This window comes from Bombus flavifrons, chromosome 1 (genome assembly GCF_040668555.2).
Source record: "Bombus flavifrons isolate JBK064 chromosome 1, iyBomFlav1_principal, whole genome shotgun sequence".
Classification (NCBI taxonomy): Eukaryota; Metazoa; Arthropoda; class Insecta; order Hymenoptera; family Apidae; genus Bombus; species Bombus flavifrons.
Window position 1 is genome coordinate 10,201,918 of NC_138442.1, and position 16,261 is coordinate 10,218,178.

The 16,261-nt window shown below is 33.7% G+C and overlaps 3 protein-coding genes across 8 annotated transcripts in view; 1 reads left to right on the top strand and 2 right to left on the bottom strand.

The window, feature by feature from the left end:
* ftz-f1 (ftz transcription factor 1) overlaps positions 1-9,820 on the top strand; it is an 80,327-nt gene extending 70,507 nt beyond the window's left edge. For all 5 annotated transcript variants that reach the window (XM_069126222.1, XM_069126249.1, XM_069126232.1 and 2 more), the window contains 4 exons: positions 4,396-5,078; positions 6,493-6,751; positions 6,862-6,962; positions 7,056-9,820. In XM_069126222.1, coding sequence (XP_068982323.1) covers positions 4,396-5,078; positions 6,493-6,751; positions 6,862-6,962; positions 7,056-7,202 — 1,190 coding nt within the window. In that variant the 3' untranslated portion in view covers positions 7,203-9,820. The remainder of the gene's footprint in view (positions 1-4,395; positions 5,079-6,492; positions 6,752-6,861; positions 6,963-7,055) is intronic.
* A 472-nt stretch (positions 9,821-10,292) lies between these two features.
* On the bottom strand, positions 10,293-11,852 carry ppl (glycine cleavage system H protein, mitochondrial). Its single transcript, XM_069126484.1, has 3 exons — positions 11,487-11,852; positions 10,972-11,115; positions 10,293-10,881 (listed from the first exon to the last, which is right to left on the bottom strand). Exons 1-3 carry the CDS (start codon positions 11,629-11,631, stop codon positions 10,652-10,654), a joined length of 519 nt encoding a protein of 172 aa, XP_068982585.1. The 5' UTR covers positions 11,632-11,852; the 3' UTR covers positions 10,293-10,651.
* Positions 11,853-12,751: 899 nt separating this feature from the next.
* On the bottom strand, positions 12,752-16,261 carry csul (protein arginine N-methyltransferase 5). 2 transcript variants are annotated; one of them, XM_069126301.1, is made up of 13 exons: positions 16,061-16,261; positions 15,756-15,868; positions 15,489-15,609; positions 15,298-15,416; positions 15,005-15,228; positions 14,755-14,937; positions 14,464-14,673; positions 14,167-14,375; positions 13,900-14,022; positions 13,651-13,826; positions 13,354-13,557; positions 13,100-13,281; positions 12,752-13,034 (listed from the first exon to the last, which is right to left on the bottom strand). In XM_069126301.1, the coding sequence occupies exons 3-13, from the start codon at positions 15,575-15,577 to the stop codon at positions 12,882-12,884; spliced, it is 1,872 nt and encodes a 623-aa protein (XP_068982402.1). In that variant the 5' UTR covers positions 15,578-15,609; positions 15,756-15,868; positions 16,061-16,261; the 3' UTR covers positions 12,752-12,881. The 2 variants fall into 2 exon arrangements, with proteins under 2 accessions (XP_068982402.1, XP_068982412.1); XM_069126311.1 differs by lacking the exon at positions 15,756-15,868.

Genomic DNA, 16,261 nt, shown 5'->3' on the forward strand with positions numbered 1-16,261 from the left:
CCGTATATATCGATACGCTAATGTCCTCTGCCCACGCGAAACTCCGCCACCCACTCGGTGAACACCATCCCGGGCAACAGAAACTGTTGAATCTCTCCGTTCACGTTGTTCACGCTTCGCTTGTTTAACAAAAACACAAGAAACGTGTGTGACACGTGGTCGGAAGTTAGACGATAGATCATTTCCACGGAGTTTCCGGGGTGAAAGAGTCTCGAGTTTTAACACATTGTTGACCAGTCACGAGTGTACTTGTGTCTTTGCGCGTCTTAAGTGTTTCCGATTGGCTGCGAGTTTTGCATTCGTACTCGTATCTCCAATTGTATTAACTTACAAATGTACTACGTAAATCACTGTACAAGATTTTTAGTTGCTTGACATTATCGTTTTAATATGCCACAGATCGAGTTACGATCGTAAGATAGTAATTGTAGTAATTATAATTGCAATTATAACATCGTGGGTGGTAAGACGTGTTAGTTTTTGAGTAAGATAAATAACAAACGTAAGACGTTGTATCTCTTTAATCATACAATTGATTATCTTTAATTAGATCGAGATGCTTAATTACAACTTACAAGCTGAAATTTAATTTCTTTCATTGGTAGGTATTCACCTCCATCAGAAAGATAAGACGTTCTCGTTTTACTGTAGCAGTTGGGAATTAAATTCCTTTGCGAGCACTAAAAGATATCGGACGCGATGGAGAAAGATAACAGTTAAATAATTGTGCGTTAAATAATCATATGCTTTAATATGAGAATTAATCAAAATTAGAATCCTACGACATGTATAATTAATTCAATGAAATTCAACCTCTACGCTTTTGATTTCTACGTGAATGATGCGATTAAACGAACGTCGATATCGTTGAAGGCAATCCAAAGATGAATGAAGTTTTTAAGATGGATTTATCGACCGGATAGTCTTCGCGTTGAACGCGAGTTTCGTTGCAGCAGAAGTATTTACATCACATACATAAGGCAGGACGATTTCCAAGCGCACGATGCACCTGGCGTCAAATTAAAGGTAGAAAGATGTACGTCTGACAGCGTGTAACACCTACGACGCTCGGTGAAACCACGGGAGAAGAAAGACCACGGGAGAATGATCGTAAACGTAGGATGGCAATAAGGAGAGAGAAAAGAAGCCTTGCTGAACCGAGAGTCAAGTTTAACCGTGATCTACGCCGATCTTTGGACCCTTCCAGTCTCCTCGAGTTCTTCGTTACAATGAATATACAAGACAGGGTGAAAGAGGGCGAGAAAATGAAATGCACGAAAGATCGTAATCCAATCTATCTTTTCTTTTCAGAAGAATGAAACTCTTGCATATAAGAAGTACGAAATAACGAACGATGTAAATAGAAGAATATGACGAAGGAAAGAAACTGAAACGAGATGGAATATGGAATAAGAGGGGGGAAACGCGTGTACGAAAGATCGTAAACGAAGGATCGAAAAAGGAGGCACGCAGCGAGGTAGCTTTTTACACGTGTTAAATAAGTCAGCGAGATAGCCGATGGCGGCGTTGCGTAGCATTAAGCGAGCAATCGAGAACAAGTGGCCGAAAGCAACAACCTGAAAGTCAAGTTTAGCAACTTTCGTTATTGGCTTGCTCTCTCGGCTATTGTCTGAATTCTCGGCGAGTCGGTCACGTATGTTGCAGAAAGAGAGAAAAGAGAGTGTCGCGGATAGGAGCAGAAAAGACGAGGAGGCGTGCTCGCGCGAGCACGTTCGCGTAATCCTTGGATGATGGATGACGCTCGCTTTGCATAGTACGTATTCGTCAGAGCACTGACGGCAGAAAAGTTCGGGAAACGAATGCTCGCAGCCGAGTGTCAAGTTTACGGCGGCGAATCCATCGTTGCTCTGCCGTGAATTCTACCTCTCAGTCCTCCATGCTGGAATTATCTTTCCGGCCAATAGTTATCGAGAATAATTGCTCCTGACGGGAAGGCAATTAACGGATGTCCTTCTTCGTTCCAGTCGTATAGCTCCGTACTAAAAGTTTCTAAATTGCGCGAAACGAAAATATTCAAATATACATATATGTATATATTTATATATTTTAATATTATATTTCATGTATATATTGTATTATATATATGCGCGCGCGCGCGTGTGTGTGTGTGTGTGTGTGTGCGTGCGTGCGCGCGAATTTTACATATACAAAGTTATAGACTGTGACACGGTTGCAATCGTAGTCGCAGATGTTGGGACGCCGCGACAGTGCGTGGCCGCGTTATGCGAAGTTTTCAGGGAGACGAGGAGCGCCAGGAAAGAACAGGAACGGGAGTATATTCGAAAAAGGCAGGGAATCGACGAAGGAAAGGCGAGAAAAGGTGGTGGTTTCGTACGAGAGGAGAAAAGAGAAAGAAACGCAAGCAGTCAGAAGTAGCGAAAAAGGAGAAGGAGGAGGAGAAGGAGGAGGCAAAGGGAATCGGTGAGAACGAGAGACGAAAGAAAGAAGAGAAAAAGAGAGGAGGCGTAAGCGGTCGCGCGCACACAGGGTGGCGGAGGCGGCAATGTGGATCGACGGGAGGCGAGAGGTGTTCAGAGAGGGGTAAGAGAGTAGTAGGGTCGAGGGAAGGGAATAAGTAGGGTTAGGAGGTGGCGGGGTGTCGGACGGTATTCGACACGGTTCCTGTGTATGTGTATGTGTATGAATATATGTGTGCGAGGTGGGGGCAGAGGGGTGGCCCTCCTCCCTCGGCAGGCCGGCTCAGAGGCAGAAGTGGACGGGCAAGCGATTCAACCTCCTTTCACTTTCAACGAGCGCGCACCGCGCTTGCTCGCTTACTCGCTCGCTCGTTCGCTTGTTCGTGTTCGCTGGTGTTTTCATGCGACGACGGATAGCAAACACCTCGTACGAAAATAGGCAACGCCGCCGATTTAGCCGCGTGTCCGCCCTATAAATCGTCAAAGCTGCACGAAATCCTCCCTCGATAGCACCGTGACCCTGAGGATCGCGGATGATCGTCATCGGGCACACGACCTCTTCTCGGGGATACGTTGCCACACCGCCATCAACTTCTCCGTCGCGATGCACATGGATGAACCGGCCACCTTTTATGGCGCGAGACTGTTCTTTTTTCCACATTATTATTAGTCTTGTGACTTCTTTCATTTTATTCCATTATCCTTTTCGCTTTCTGTCTCGACATTTTCCTTTTTAATTCGCCTTTCGAAAGTTTAAATTTAGAAACGGGGAAATCGAATTTTGAATTGATTTTAGGATGAAGATCCGTTTCTTTTCTTTCTTTTCCTTTTTTCTTCTTATTCTTCTTCTTCTTACTTTTTTTTTTCTTTTTTTGTTAAGTAGATGCGAATTCGTATCATGTTTACTGGCTAAGGAAACACTGGTACTTTAATGCGGCAGACTCACGAAGGCACATTTTAATCCCTCGCTGCCAAGGGGGATCCATATCGAGTTCCTCTGCCGGGCCACTTCCGGTCCCGAGACCACACATCTGGGAATCTCTTGTTTACAATGTGAATCTTAACTCGGAGATGCAGTAATACTTAGTTTCGAGCGTAAACATCCAACTGGGTCGCACCAAAGAGTCCGCTTTGTACTAAAATCTTTCGATGTCTCGTTTCTCGTTGCGTGTTAGGGAATTTTTATTATCTCGAAATCCTTACCCATAAATATCTAAGAAGTATTTACATTGGCACTGTTGTAAAAGAAGAATGTCAACAGGTTGTCCCTTGCAGTTAATGACAGGCAATAAATAATCGACGCTGGCAAGTCTTAACGTTCGCTCTCAATAATGACGGGTTTAACGTGCCAAATAACACCTGCAGCTTTCGTAGGTGGAGATCCATGTCGTACACGTAGCTAGCTACTCGTTTACAAGCAGCAAGTAGACGTGTCGCTAGTCGTAGAACAAGGATAGTCGCAAGTGGTTTACGCTTTGTCCCGTTTGGCTAAGATTAAATCTCGTTTCCTTCTGGAACGTGGCGCTTCTTTAAACTCGAACATTGGCGACGACTACGCTTAATTACTAAAATAAATTTCAAATTCAATTATTGTTCCTCAGGCATGGAAAATTGTTAAAAATCGTATAGAATTATTTGAAAACTGGAAAAATGAATAAGATCGTTTCGTTGAATTAAAAAGCTAAAGTTCGACTCGTCTTTCAGATAGATTTGTCGCTGAAACCGAAGCTTTGATCGTCAAATGTCGTCTCAACGATCATTTTCTCAGACATGATTAAACATGACATAAAATCGTTAAGACACGCAACATAACATGCAAAGACTAACAAAATCATTTCGTTCGATCACCCAGAAAAGCCCGAGTAACCGTTCGATTCGTGTTTCAGATGTACTTGCGACCAAAGCCGAAGAACTGATCCTGTTGTTTCAATATTTTGTACGTTTGCTTCTGTTGTAGCCGTGCGGGCGGACCGAATGAGAGGTGGTAGGAATAAATTTGGACCTATGTACAAGAGAGACCGAGCGCGGAAGCTACAAATGATAAGACAACGGCAGATGGCACTGCAAACGATACGCGGCAACCTCGCTGACCCATCGAACTATCCCTCCGCCGTAACGCCTTTCCTGCATATTAAACAGGAAATACAAATACCTCAGGTCTCGAGTCTAACGTCTTCTCCAGATTCGAGTCCATCCCCCGCAGCCGTGGCCGCTGGTCTGGTCACGACACAAGCTGGCAGCGGAGCTGGTCAGCATCAACTGATCGCACCGTCCTCCCAGCCAAACATTTCTGGCGGTAATCACCTGCACAACCTCAACCCTGGCCTGGATAGCAAGCTATGGGCTGCCAATTCCACCACCCCTAGCCCGAAGGCCTTCAACTTCGGCGAACAGTCCACTCACGGGGCCGCTGGTTCCGCACCCTCTACCGCCACGTTGAAAACTAGTCCGATGATAAGAGACTTTGTTCAAACGGTCGATGATCGCGAGTGGCAGGCATCCCTTTTTGGACTGTTACAAAATCAAACGTACAATCAGTGTGAAGTGGACTTGTTCGAATTAATGTGCAAAGTGCTCGATCAGAATCTGTTCTCGCAGGTGGACTGGGCAAGGAATTCGGTATTCTTCAAGGATCTCAAGGTTGGTGCCAATGTTGTTGACTTTAATCCCTCTCAACTAGGCAAATTGGCTCGTTTAGGATCCAAGAGAAATTTCGATCTCTCGTATCTCTCCTTCCTTTGATTTTTTATTTTTACTGAACAAAGTTTCAGGTATTTGATTTAACGATGGTGTATAACGTATAAAACGTAGTAAAAATATTCCGATAGGTATCCTAGAATTTTTTTTAGATACTTTGCAAGTTTAGAATAGCGAAAAATTAAGCTTGGATATGAATGACCTAGTTTACCTATGGAGGGTTAAATATACTTATTTAACGTGTATATATAACGCTGTGTAAGTTGACTTGAATTTATCGAAACGTCATCGGCTTATAGGAAGAGTATATAAATGTAGAACTTCGTTCATCCGAACTTCATTTATATTTATTTTTTCTATGGAAATTTTCGTTAGTATGCGATTAACTTGTTAAGTAACCGATTCAATTCATTTATATGAAAACATGTACCTCCACTTATTTCAGTAAGAAATATGATGAGGAGAATTAGTAAACTTCTATTAGCTGTATGAACTTCAATTATACGAACTGTTTGTCCTGCAACATAATGTAGAACAATGCGTTAGAGCGAATCTTCTATTGATCTGTATATATAAATTCACTTTCAACTTCTATCTACAAATTATTGAAATATCGTATATCTTTTCGTGGAAATTAGATCAGTTTGTAATTATACCATAAACAAGCGTATATTAAGCGTCTATTATAGGAGATATAAAAATTTCACGGTTTTAACCGTCGTCGAGAATCTTTTTCAAGAGAAGTTAGTTCTTACCGATAAATAACTCCTCGCTGGCCTGTTGGTGGTATGAGCGGGGATGTGAGGTAACCAACAGCATTGCACAATCACTGAATGATTTCAAGCATCGCCTCATATCTAGGTCATAACAAGATACGTTTCTGGGTTATGGCGGTTGCCCTAAAGCAGGCCCATGTTAATTATAAACCGTTTACTTAACCGATTATATACTTTTTGTTGTGTTTGTCTTTGGAAATCTGTAAAATGTTCTGTCATCGTTGCATCGATATCTCAAGTCTCAAGCCATGCTTTTGTATTTTACGAACAATATGGAGCACGAATATAAAGATTTTGTCGCTTATTAAATAATATTTCTTAAAAATTAACATATAATTTTCCTTTTCTAAATAATTATAGCTTTTGTTATACTATTTTTCAATGTTATATTTCAAAATTCCAATTTTCGAGTTTTAATTATTTCTTTTAATTATTTTTATTCAAAATTTTAATGTCTCGATTAAATTCATTTGATATATATGTTACAAGTCGTCTTATTAAAAAATTTAGCACAATTTTTACATTTCAATCTGACAAAATTTTATATATATTTTTACAATTTATTACGTTCTTTTGGGCAGGTTGATGACCAAATGAAGTTGCTACAGCACTCCTGGTCGGATATGTTGGTGCTCGACCATCTTCATCAAAGGTTACACAATAATCTACCTGATGAGACTACGCTTCATAATGGCCAAAAGTTTGATCTCCTTTGCCTCGGCCTACTTGGAGTTCCTTCTTTGGCAGACCTTTTCAATGATTTGTCGTCCAAACTTCAGGAACTCAAATTTGATCTTTCAGACTATATATGCATGAAATTCTTGATGCTACTCAATCATGGTACGCCTTCTTTTTTCTCTAGATTTGTCTTATATTTACATGTCTCGCTATGAGATTATATTATTATTAGACAAAAATCATTGATGCATCAATTTTATTTAAATATGCAGAAGTTCGTGGGTTAGTTAACAAGAAACATGTACAAGATGGACACGAACAAGTCCAACAAGCTCTTTTGGATTACACGTTGACATGTTATCCTTCTATACCGGTATGTTTAACTCATATATACATAGGTTTTCTTTTTTCTAATTTCTGATAGCTTAGTGAATGATTCGATATACATGAGATTTTATATAAACAGGATAAATTTAACAAGCTGCTAGCAGTATTACCTGGAATCCATGTGGTAGCGAGCAGGGGAGAAGATCACCTTTATCAGAAGCATTGTAGCGGTGGAGCACCAACTCAAACTCTTCTCATGGAAATGCTTCATGCTAAAAGAAAATGAAACGATAGATTCGTTTGGCACTTTTGCCATGAATTAGTCTATTGCTATATCTAACAAATCAAGATAGAGCCCCTTATTGTCAGAGTGGACCTCAAGTACCTATTAAGAGCTAATGCTGCTTAGGTATTGGACCAAGTTCAGGGGTCTGGTTCAAAAGATACCTAGGCAAACAAATCAAGTATAGACGTACATACTTTACATATATACATAATATATGTATTATAAAGTGTATCTAAATATATAAACATAATGACATATATTTTCTATATTTGATGTTGAAGTTTTAGAGATGTATCCATGGAGAATTATTACCCCTGTTGATGGGTACAAGCGCAGGGAAACAGTAAGCAAGATGCCTTGAAAACAGTACAAAGGGTGGTTAACAAAATATTGGTCAAAGGGCAGGCAACTTTTGTCTAAATAAGTAAAGCTATTTTTCTAATACTAGAAGCGATTATTTTTAAGCATATACCACTGAAGCCTTGCTCTCATTTTAACAAAAAGATAATCCTAATAGTAACGAACGAAAGAAATTGTCGACTCTCCAGTCAATTGTGCTTCTGCAAGGGATTCAATGGGCATACTTGAACGACAGTAAAATTTCATGTGATATACTTATATATACATATATACATATATGTCGCACGGCCACCTGGGCATCCTTAGAACTTCCTATGAAAAATCTGCATTTTGTCACACTTGCACACAGCAGGGCTACTACATTGTAAATACTAGTTAACACATTCCAATTACGTTGTAAAGTATGAATCATGTTAAATATGTAATTATAATATTTTGTGTATAGTTTAATGAAATAAATATATTTCTGTTGCTTACTGAGAAAAAAATCATTAGCTACTTAATGTCTTCACTAATTTTAGAGTTTTATTCATGTATTTCTCTTTTATTATTTTTCAAATAGGTGGCGGAAAAAGAATAACCACAAATTGCGATATTTTATTATTGTATATTGTATCATAATAAAGATTCTGTTTTAAGAAATAAAAGAATCATTGGAGCAAGGTTTATGTGGTCCTACATTATCTAGCGATTAATATTAAGTATATAAGATCAATATTGTCTTATCGCAGTTGTTAAATAGATAAATATTTACTGAATGTTAAGATAGCGATCGAACGTAGTAATTTTTCACTAATAGATTATTATTGTTTAGTCAATAGTCAGAAACTTTTCAGTGCTGTGAAGGTTGTCTTTTCGACGCCTGTGGTATCTAAGCCATCGGTAATTACACGTGCTAGATTCGAGGCTCAAGTGTGGCAACAGGAACAGAAATCTTTGCTCGTACTGGTAGGCTGGTAGTACCACCCTTTGCAACTCCTACTGTTTATATCCTCTATCAAAGAAGTACCTGGAAAAAATGCTATTTTACTACTTTCACTTTTCCACCGACTTCGATATAAGATATTAAATATAGATTTAAACGATTTATTGATGTATGTAAAAAGAAAACTCGATGCCACATTAGATTAAGAATCGAGTGTTGAATCAAATCAGGAGGAGTAGCTGCGAGTATTACTACCATGAAAGAATATATATACATAAGAATATATATTTTCAGAAGCTTGCATGTACTTATCGTGTGAGTAAAGATTTGTGTCCATGGAAAAATTTTTGAAATCTTCGATATAAATGCAAAATATATATTGACATGTTCCCAAATTTTCAAATCGCCTGGTTCTTTTAATTGATCGATCGAAAAAAAACTAGCTTGCATTATTATTGGCTCTTTAAATAATACTTTCAAAACGGATTGCCTTTATTTAACTCGCATATAAATGTCTACCTCTTCATAACTGTATTAAGTCTTACATTTTTACATTTTTAGTAAACCACATACCTCAGAATAGACACCCAGATAGCAAATTAAATGGAATGTATGAATGTTACCTACGTAGATTTAAAGTCTACGACTTCTGTAATATGCGTATCGACAGAATATAAAAGTTCCATTCAAGTATTGTACCCGTTATATTTCCATGTTAACTATTTTAGTTATTATTATATTTATTCCAAATTAGATTATACTTCCTTATGATATGTGTACGATATATTCCAGTCAAAATTTAAAAATTATCAACGAAGTCTCTAAAGTCATGTTTAATCTTGTGTTGCTGTTTGGGTAAAATCAAATAATATTTTATTTATTGTACATTCATTTATCTTCAAGAGTTCTTGTAGAACGTGTCGGTCTGATAATTTTGGAACAACTTACAAAAATCGCAAACACAACTGTCTCAAAAAAAAAAAAATGAAAATTGTCTCTTCTAAATATTGTCCCCAAATCGATGATCTTTGTATGTGTCCATCCTATTTAATCGTCCGCTCGATTCTGTTATAAAGTGTTTATTAATAATTGTAATTAGGAAATATAATAGTGGTGTTATAAGCATTGTGTTAAATATGTACAGTTACCAATTATAATTGGCAAACAATCTAATTTAATATCGATGTGATTTTTTGATCCAATAAATAATTGGAATTAACATTAAATGATGAACTATTATGCGTTGTTGACACTGCCATTAGGAGTTGGCAATTGTAAATTATGTAGAAAAAAAATGATTGATTGTAAATATATCTTTATTATTAACTGATAACTGTTCCTTTTAGGATTGACAGCGCTATTTTTATATATTATACTAATTGAACTCCTATTATATGATAATATTTCCCTTATTGCACTCCTGTCTTTGCTATTATTGTAAAAATACATGCAATGACCACGAGACGTAAGATAGTTTTCAACAGGAGGGTAAAGGATGGTACTATGTAAATTATTAAGCAGACAATTTTCAAAAATTTACAAATAGTATTCCAAAACATTCAATTGTTTCTTTATACATACAAGTTATTATAATTTAAATGCGTTTATGTACAACACAAAGTTTATTATAATTTGTAACAATGGTGTCATTCGTATACCTAATAACATGTATATTAAAACATTTGTTTGCTTTGTACAAATATGGTAACAAGATAAGAAAATGCACAGTGGTTAATAAAGACATCAGCTAACTACTGCACATAGCTTCATATTCTTAATTTGCAATGTTTACATAATACACCACATTTATTTCATTAAACATACTACCTAATCTTTATTATATACAAATTAATGTTTACAATTTATTTTTTTACATTTGCAAAGATACAATATATTAATTTATAACACTTTATTACAATTGCACAATTTATAAATTTGTTTTCTTGGAGGCAATGCCTTCCTATTTGATTAAACAATCAATTATAAACTATACTTATTTTGCTAATAATATGATATTCATACGTATATTTGATTATGTATGATTATTACAAGGTTTAAAATAAATAAAAATATTCACATTTCTTTTTCACTAATGACACAATTGAAAATAACAAAAGTTAAATCATTATCAACTAATTTTATACATGTTAGAAACATAATATGTTTATGATGGATCAGATTTTAAATATTCATTGTATGCTTCCTCATTCATTAGACTTTTTAGATCATCAGATTTACTTAATTCTATTTTGAATAACCATCCTTTTTCGTAACAAGAGGTATTTATTAAACTGGGTGTTCTTTCAACTTCTTCATTTTTTGCTATTACTTTCCCACTGACAGGACTATATAAATCAGAAGCAGCTTTCACTGACTCTAAAGCTCCACATTCAACTGTAAAGAAATTCATTTTTATCAAGTAGAAAACATAATAGAGTTCAATTTTTATTTTAAGAGAGACATCTAAAATACAAACGTTCTAACCTTCTTTCTCTATTTCAGAACCAACATCTGGAAGCTGAGCATAAACAACATCACCCAATGCTTCTTGTGCATAATTGGATATTCCAACTATGCCTATGTTACCATCAATTGTTATCCACTCATGTTTTTCCGTATAAAATCTTTCTAAAAATTTTATTTATAATTTTTAAATATAAAAAAATATCCATTAATCTTGTTTAATAAAAAGACAGTATATTAAATACATCATATTTACTATAAACTAAAAAAATATTTATTTTATTTTAATCAACTACATTTCATAAACCAATTTTCTTAAACGATTAAGCTTTTAAAGATTATAAACAACAAAAATATGCATGAATGGCAATTCTTTTTAAATGCATTAAGATATGTTTGCGTGATGCAATATTCTTCTTTAGATTATTGATAACCAATAAATATATTGCCAGTATTAAGATCTTGTTTCTAAGAATATTATTATAAATATATAATTTTTTTTTATTTTGTGTTTTTAATATACATTTTAAACTTACCGGCATTTAAGCAACGAGTAGTAACGATGGAACGTGAAACATATAATGACACTTTCGGAGTAGAAAAGTTAAATAAATTTTCTCTCGAAGTACGTAAAAATGTTCTCGCGGTATATTTTGTCATTTGTGCAACTACTTTTGCCATGTTGAGTTATATTTTTTAGTTTTAAAACAATCAGATAGTTTTAACCTATAAAACACGTATCGTGCAGTGTGTAGACTGTTACGTTCTCACCTAATTTTGTAATGTTTCCCCAATGTCGGCAGAGTTTAATATGAACGAAACGCGGGATTTGAACGAATTAATATATTTCTATGTAGCATGTGTTCTTAGATTATCGATGATTCTTATCGTGTATAATATATTTCATCATCATAATTCAAACTATTGCCAATCAAATATACATATAAATATTATACACTTACATATGTATACTATATACTCAATAAATACTTATATATGTATATAAATATTTTAAATTATAATAAATAATCACATTATTTATTATAATTATTAATTACATGTCTTCATAAATAATATAAATAAAAGTAAATAATGATTCTAAATATTCGTTGTTACTATGATTTGTATAACAAAGGCTTAATAAAGTAACTGTTATAAATAAAAGCTTAATTATTATAAATTATTCGAAAAATATTTTTAATTAATTTCTAATCGCATCATATGATTTCAGTAAAAAATTGAATTAAAACTTACAGAAAGTATGTGAAAGTAAGTATATAGTATTAATATGTATTTTCTTGAAAGAGTAATGTTCCAATTTCTTAATTTTGATAACAAAAACAAGGTCTACTCTTTTAACTTGAAAGTAAAAATCTTTTTATAACTCTAGACAAAACGTAATATTATTGAAATTCTGTGTGTGATCACGTGAGGTTAAAAGGTCACTAGAAACACGCTCGGCAGATAACTTGTAATTTATGTTATCAAACTTTTGCAATATCAGTGACCTCCGTATTGGATATGAATAATCCACAAACAAAAACGTTAAACACTAATCTAAGACATTTATTAAATTATCTCTATTTTATATCATTTATGACAAAATTATATTAATATATCAATTGATGTTAGATAGATGTTTTTTAAAATGTAAATGTATATATCCAATTCTTTAATAAGCATAAACATTCGATACATCTATACTAATTTCGAAATATTTTATATATATATGTCAGGAACTTATTCTACAAAATTAAAAGAATATTTTCTGTTTATTAGAACCAATAATCTATTCAAGAAGTTGTATAATGAATTATTTTTATTAGAAAAAATGTGTAACAGAATATTTACTACAGTTCTATTGATGAAAGATATTTTATAATATTAGAGATTTCTTTTTAAATAAATGAGTCTCGAAAATAAACATTAACTCATAAACCCATAGTATAAGAACGACCACCAGGATTATGGATAGGTCCTGGAAAAGGCTCGCTAATACACCATTCATACCACACCTTCTTAGAGTTACACTGACGCCAAAAATGGACAACTATTTCGTCCCCAGCTTTTAATTGTACTGGTTCCTATAACAATAAATTATATTTTATGTTACGTTCTTTTAAAATACAATGATATAAATTTATCTTACCCTAATTGGGAAAAAGATAGGAAACCAACTGAACATTCCAGGACTATGTGTACTAGGTTTTGTGCTTAGTGTGATATTGTTGAATAGAATAGTATCAAAATATCCAGAGAAGCCATGTAATACAGAATTTTGACGTACTTTAAATACTCTTGTTTCATATCTTGAATTATCAATAAAAGATGCTGAAAATATAATAATACTTAAAAGACATATATCATGTAATAGCAGTGTATAAATATTGCTGATTTACTAACCGTAATTTGGATGTTTAAAAGTGAATAATGGTTGCGGTTTTGCAATGTCATATTTATTTTGTAGATGAACTACATATGAATTCTCGAAGTGCGCTAAAGAGTGTTTGTCTTTTTCTCCGTATTGTCTTACTTCATTGTACAATTTAGACGACTGCACGGGCGCAATATATGATGTGTACGAAGACGGTATACATATACCATTAGCTGATGATAGACAGTATTAAATGATTTATAAAAATAAGTACGAAAGTTGAAATATTTCATTAACAATATTTGTAATATAATAAAATGATGTACGTTTTAAAAATCGCTGAATGCCATCCAAACACTCTGGAGAAAGTTCATTATCACCAAATGAACCAAGTAACTCTGACACCATAATATCAGCATTTTCAGGAGAGTTCCATTCTCTCATATCACAAGATACTACTGTTACTTTGCCCTCCCACAAATCTTTTTCTAGTGCTTGTAAACTATATGCATAATAAATTAAAAAGATATATCTCTACATAATGCACAGTAAAGTTTACAATTATTAAATCTTACGTCAATACTGCATTAGGATTTTTTTCCACAGCATATACTTTAACTGGGTGATTTGCTTTTTCTGCTGCATTTAAAGATGCACAAACAAGTGGTCCTCTTCCAGCTCCAACTACCATTATTACTCTAAAAATTAAAATAAAATTTTACATTTTTGAGCAATAGTAATACATTTTTATAATTATTGAGTTGGCAACTAAGTGATTGCGGATTTTGTCAATATTTGGTATTGTTTTGTCAATAGTTATAATTATTTTTGTATTTTAGTACATTTTCTTATTTTTGTCTTCTACTGTCTGTGCAATCCTATTAATTGCTTGATAAATAGCAGTTTGATATTGTGTATATTTAACAGGATCCTTCTCAAACACTTCATATGTTTGAGATTCAAGATTATCCATAAGTGGTTGTAAAGGACATTGCAGATAATCTTCATAACCACGAGCATATCTTTCAACTGGTCCATCTGATGCACGATCCTGTACGAAATTGTTATAATTAAATAGAAATATTTGAACCAAATTATTATTATTAAAAAATTGAAACTAAATATATATAAAATTTTACCTTCCATAAGTACTCCAAATAGTTATGATAATAAGTAATACTTTGATATCGATTTTGCCCTGTAAGTATAAATTGTACTTCTAGCATGGCAAACTTTTTCACTAATGTCTGATGTGCTTTACTGAGTACAGGATATCCTTTTTTGTTTGTGATAAATAATGTTGTTGGAAAGATCAAACACTTAACTGGTTCTCCTAGCCACCTATCAATCTTATAATTAAATCAACTTTATTACATTTGAATTTTCATGTTACTAATGAAATACGTAGAAAACAACAATTTTTGAGATACCTCTTTTTGATCAGGAAGATCATGGCTGACAATTAATGCAACACCTACATTTTTATTATAATCACAAACTATTCTGAAGGCATTCCACCATTCCCACGGACTTTCTACTATACCCCCGGAATCTTCTTCTCTGTAAGAAGAAGCTTGTTTGATTGGATTTTCCATTGGAACTTGAACCCAAACCTATAATGATATTAAGACAACTTTAGTTTACAAGCATATGATAAATTTATTTTGTTAATCAGTATACCTGTAAACTGTACATGCTTGAAACTCTATCACAAATAATGCGGCTAAGATTTGCATTTTCTTTTATTCCTTTTGTCAATTTAAAAGTAACTCCTATAAGACCTAAATGACTTGCTAAAGCTAATTCTTGCTTTAAAGCTTCTTCGCTGTTTTTCCTTAAGCTAGGATTTTTTGAATCAACTCTAATATGTGGTGATAATTTACCAATAACTAAAGTATTCCAATCTATAAAATAAATAATAATAGTTTAATAATATTTTGTTGCTTGAGTTCTTCAGTACTGATTACCCTTACCAGAACTGCATAAAACTATGTCTGGCCTGGTAAATGGTCCAGCACGATCTTTTGCCTTTCCAGAAATAAATTCTCTTTTAAATAATGGATGGACAAGTGGAGCGCATATAAACTCATATCTGTAAGTAAAGTCAATAACAATAATGATATAAAGGTAAACGATAAAATATACATTATAATTTGTTGCTTACTTTGATGCATGTGCCTTAAAAAGACAATTACTCAAATCTGGTACTGCACAAAAGTCAAGACCACAAGAAATTGGTCTTTGATTTGACATTATGTTTTACCATTAAACGTTAAAGTCGATTCCTAAAAGTATTATAAATATAAAGCAAGATTTTGGGAACATCATAATTTTACTTTACAAACACCGGCTATTATCGGTATTATTTAACAAAAAGTTTACTATATGATACATATAATTTTTTTATATAACTGTACTAAAGCACAAATACCTCAATAATATCGATCAGTGGTTTGTCAATAATGTATAAATGTTACAAACAATAAGAAAATTACAGTATTGCCTACACACCAATTGCACGTGTAACACTGTTGCCTATATGTGCTGTTAGTAAAAAATATCGAAAACATATACTGTCATTAAAGACATAAATATAAACATATATTGGTTTTGAATAAAAATACTTAATAAGAAAAAATAAAATATATATAATTCCACGACTCAAATACATAAAAATTAGTTAATTTGCTTTAACAATTTTACATTTGAATTTACGAAAAGGGAAAATATTTATACCTGCTTAAAATCAGTTGTTACATAGAAATTAACTATTATAATTCATTTTCATAATATCAAATATAAAATGGGATACATTTTTCATATCATAGTATTTAAAGATTTTTTTCTTCTTTATATCACATATTACATAAATGAAAGGAAATAAAACTTTTAATTTTTTGTGTGTATTTATTAGATTACAGTGTCAACCAATCAGAA

Bases quoted from the DNA above. Each gene is read 5' to 3' on its own strand.
- ppl (XM_069126484.1), bottom strand. From the start codon at position 11,631: ATGGCAAAAGTAGTTGCACAAATGACAAAATATACCGCGAGAACATTT. The intron at 11,116-11,486 runs GTAAGTTTAAAA...TAAAATTTTTAG, and splicing joins TACTCGTTGCTTAAATGCCG to AAAGATTTTATACGGAAAAA. The intron at 10,882-10,971 runs GTTAGAACGTTT...ATTTCTTTACAG, and splicing joins TTCTGAAATAGAGAAAGAAG to TTGAATGTGGAGCTTTAGAG.
- csul (XM_069126311.1), bottom strand. From the start codon at position 15,577: ATGTCAAATCAAAGACCAATTTCTTGTGGTCTTGACTTTTGTGCAGTA. The intron at 14,376-14,463 runs GTAAAATTTTAT...AATTTCGTACAG, and splicing joins ATTTGGAGTACTTATGGAAG to GATCGTGCATCAGATGGACC. The intron at 14,023-14,166 runs GTACTAAAATAC...TTTAATTTTTAG, and splicing joins GAAGACAAAAATAAGAAAAT to AGTAATAATGGTAGTTGGAG.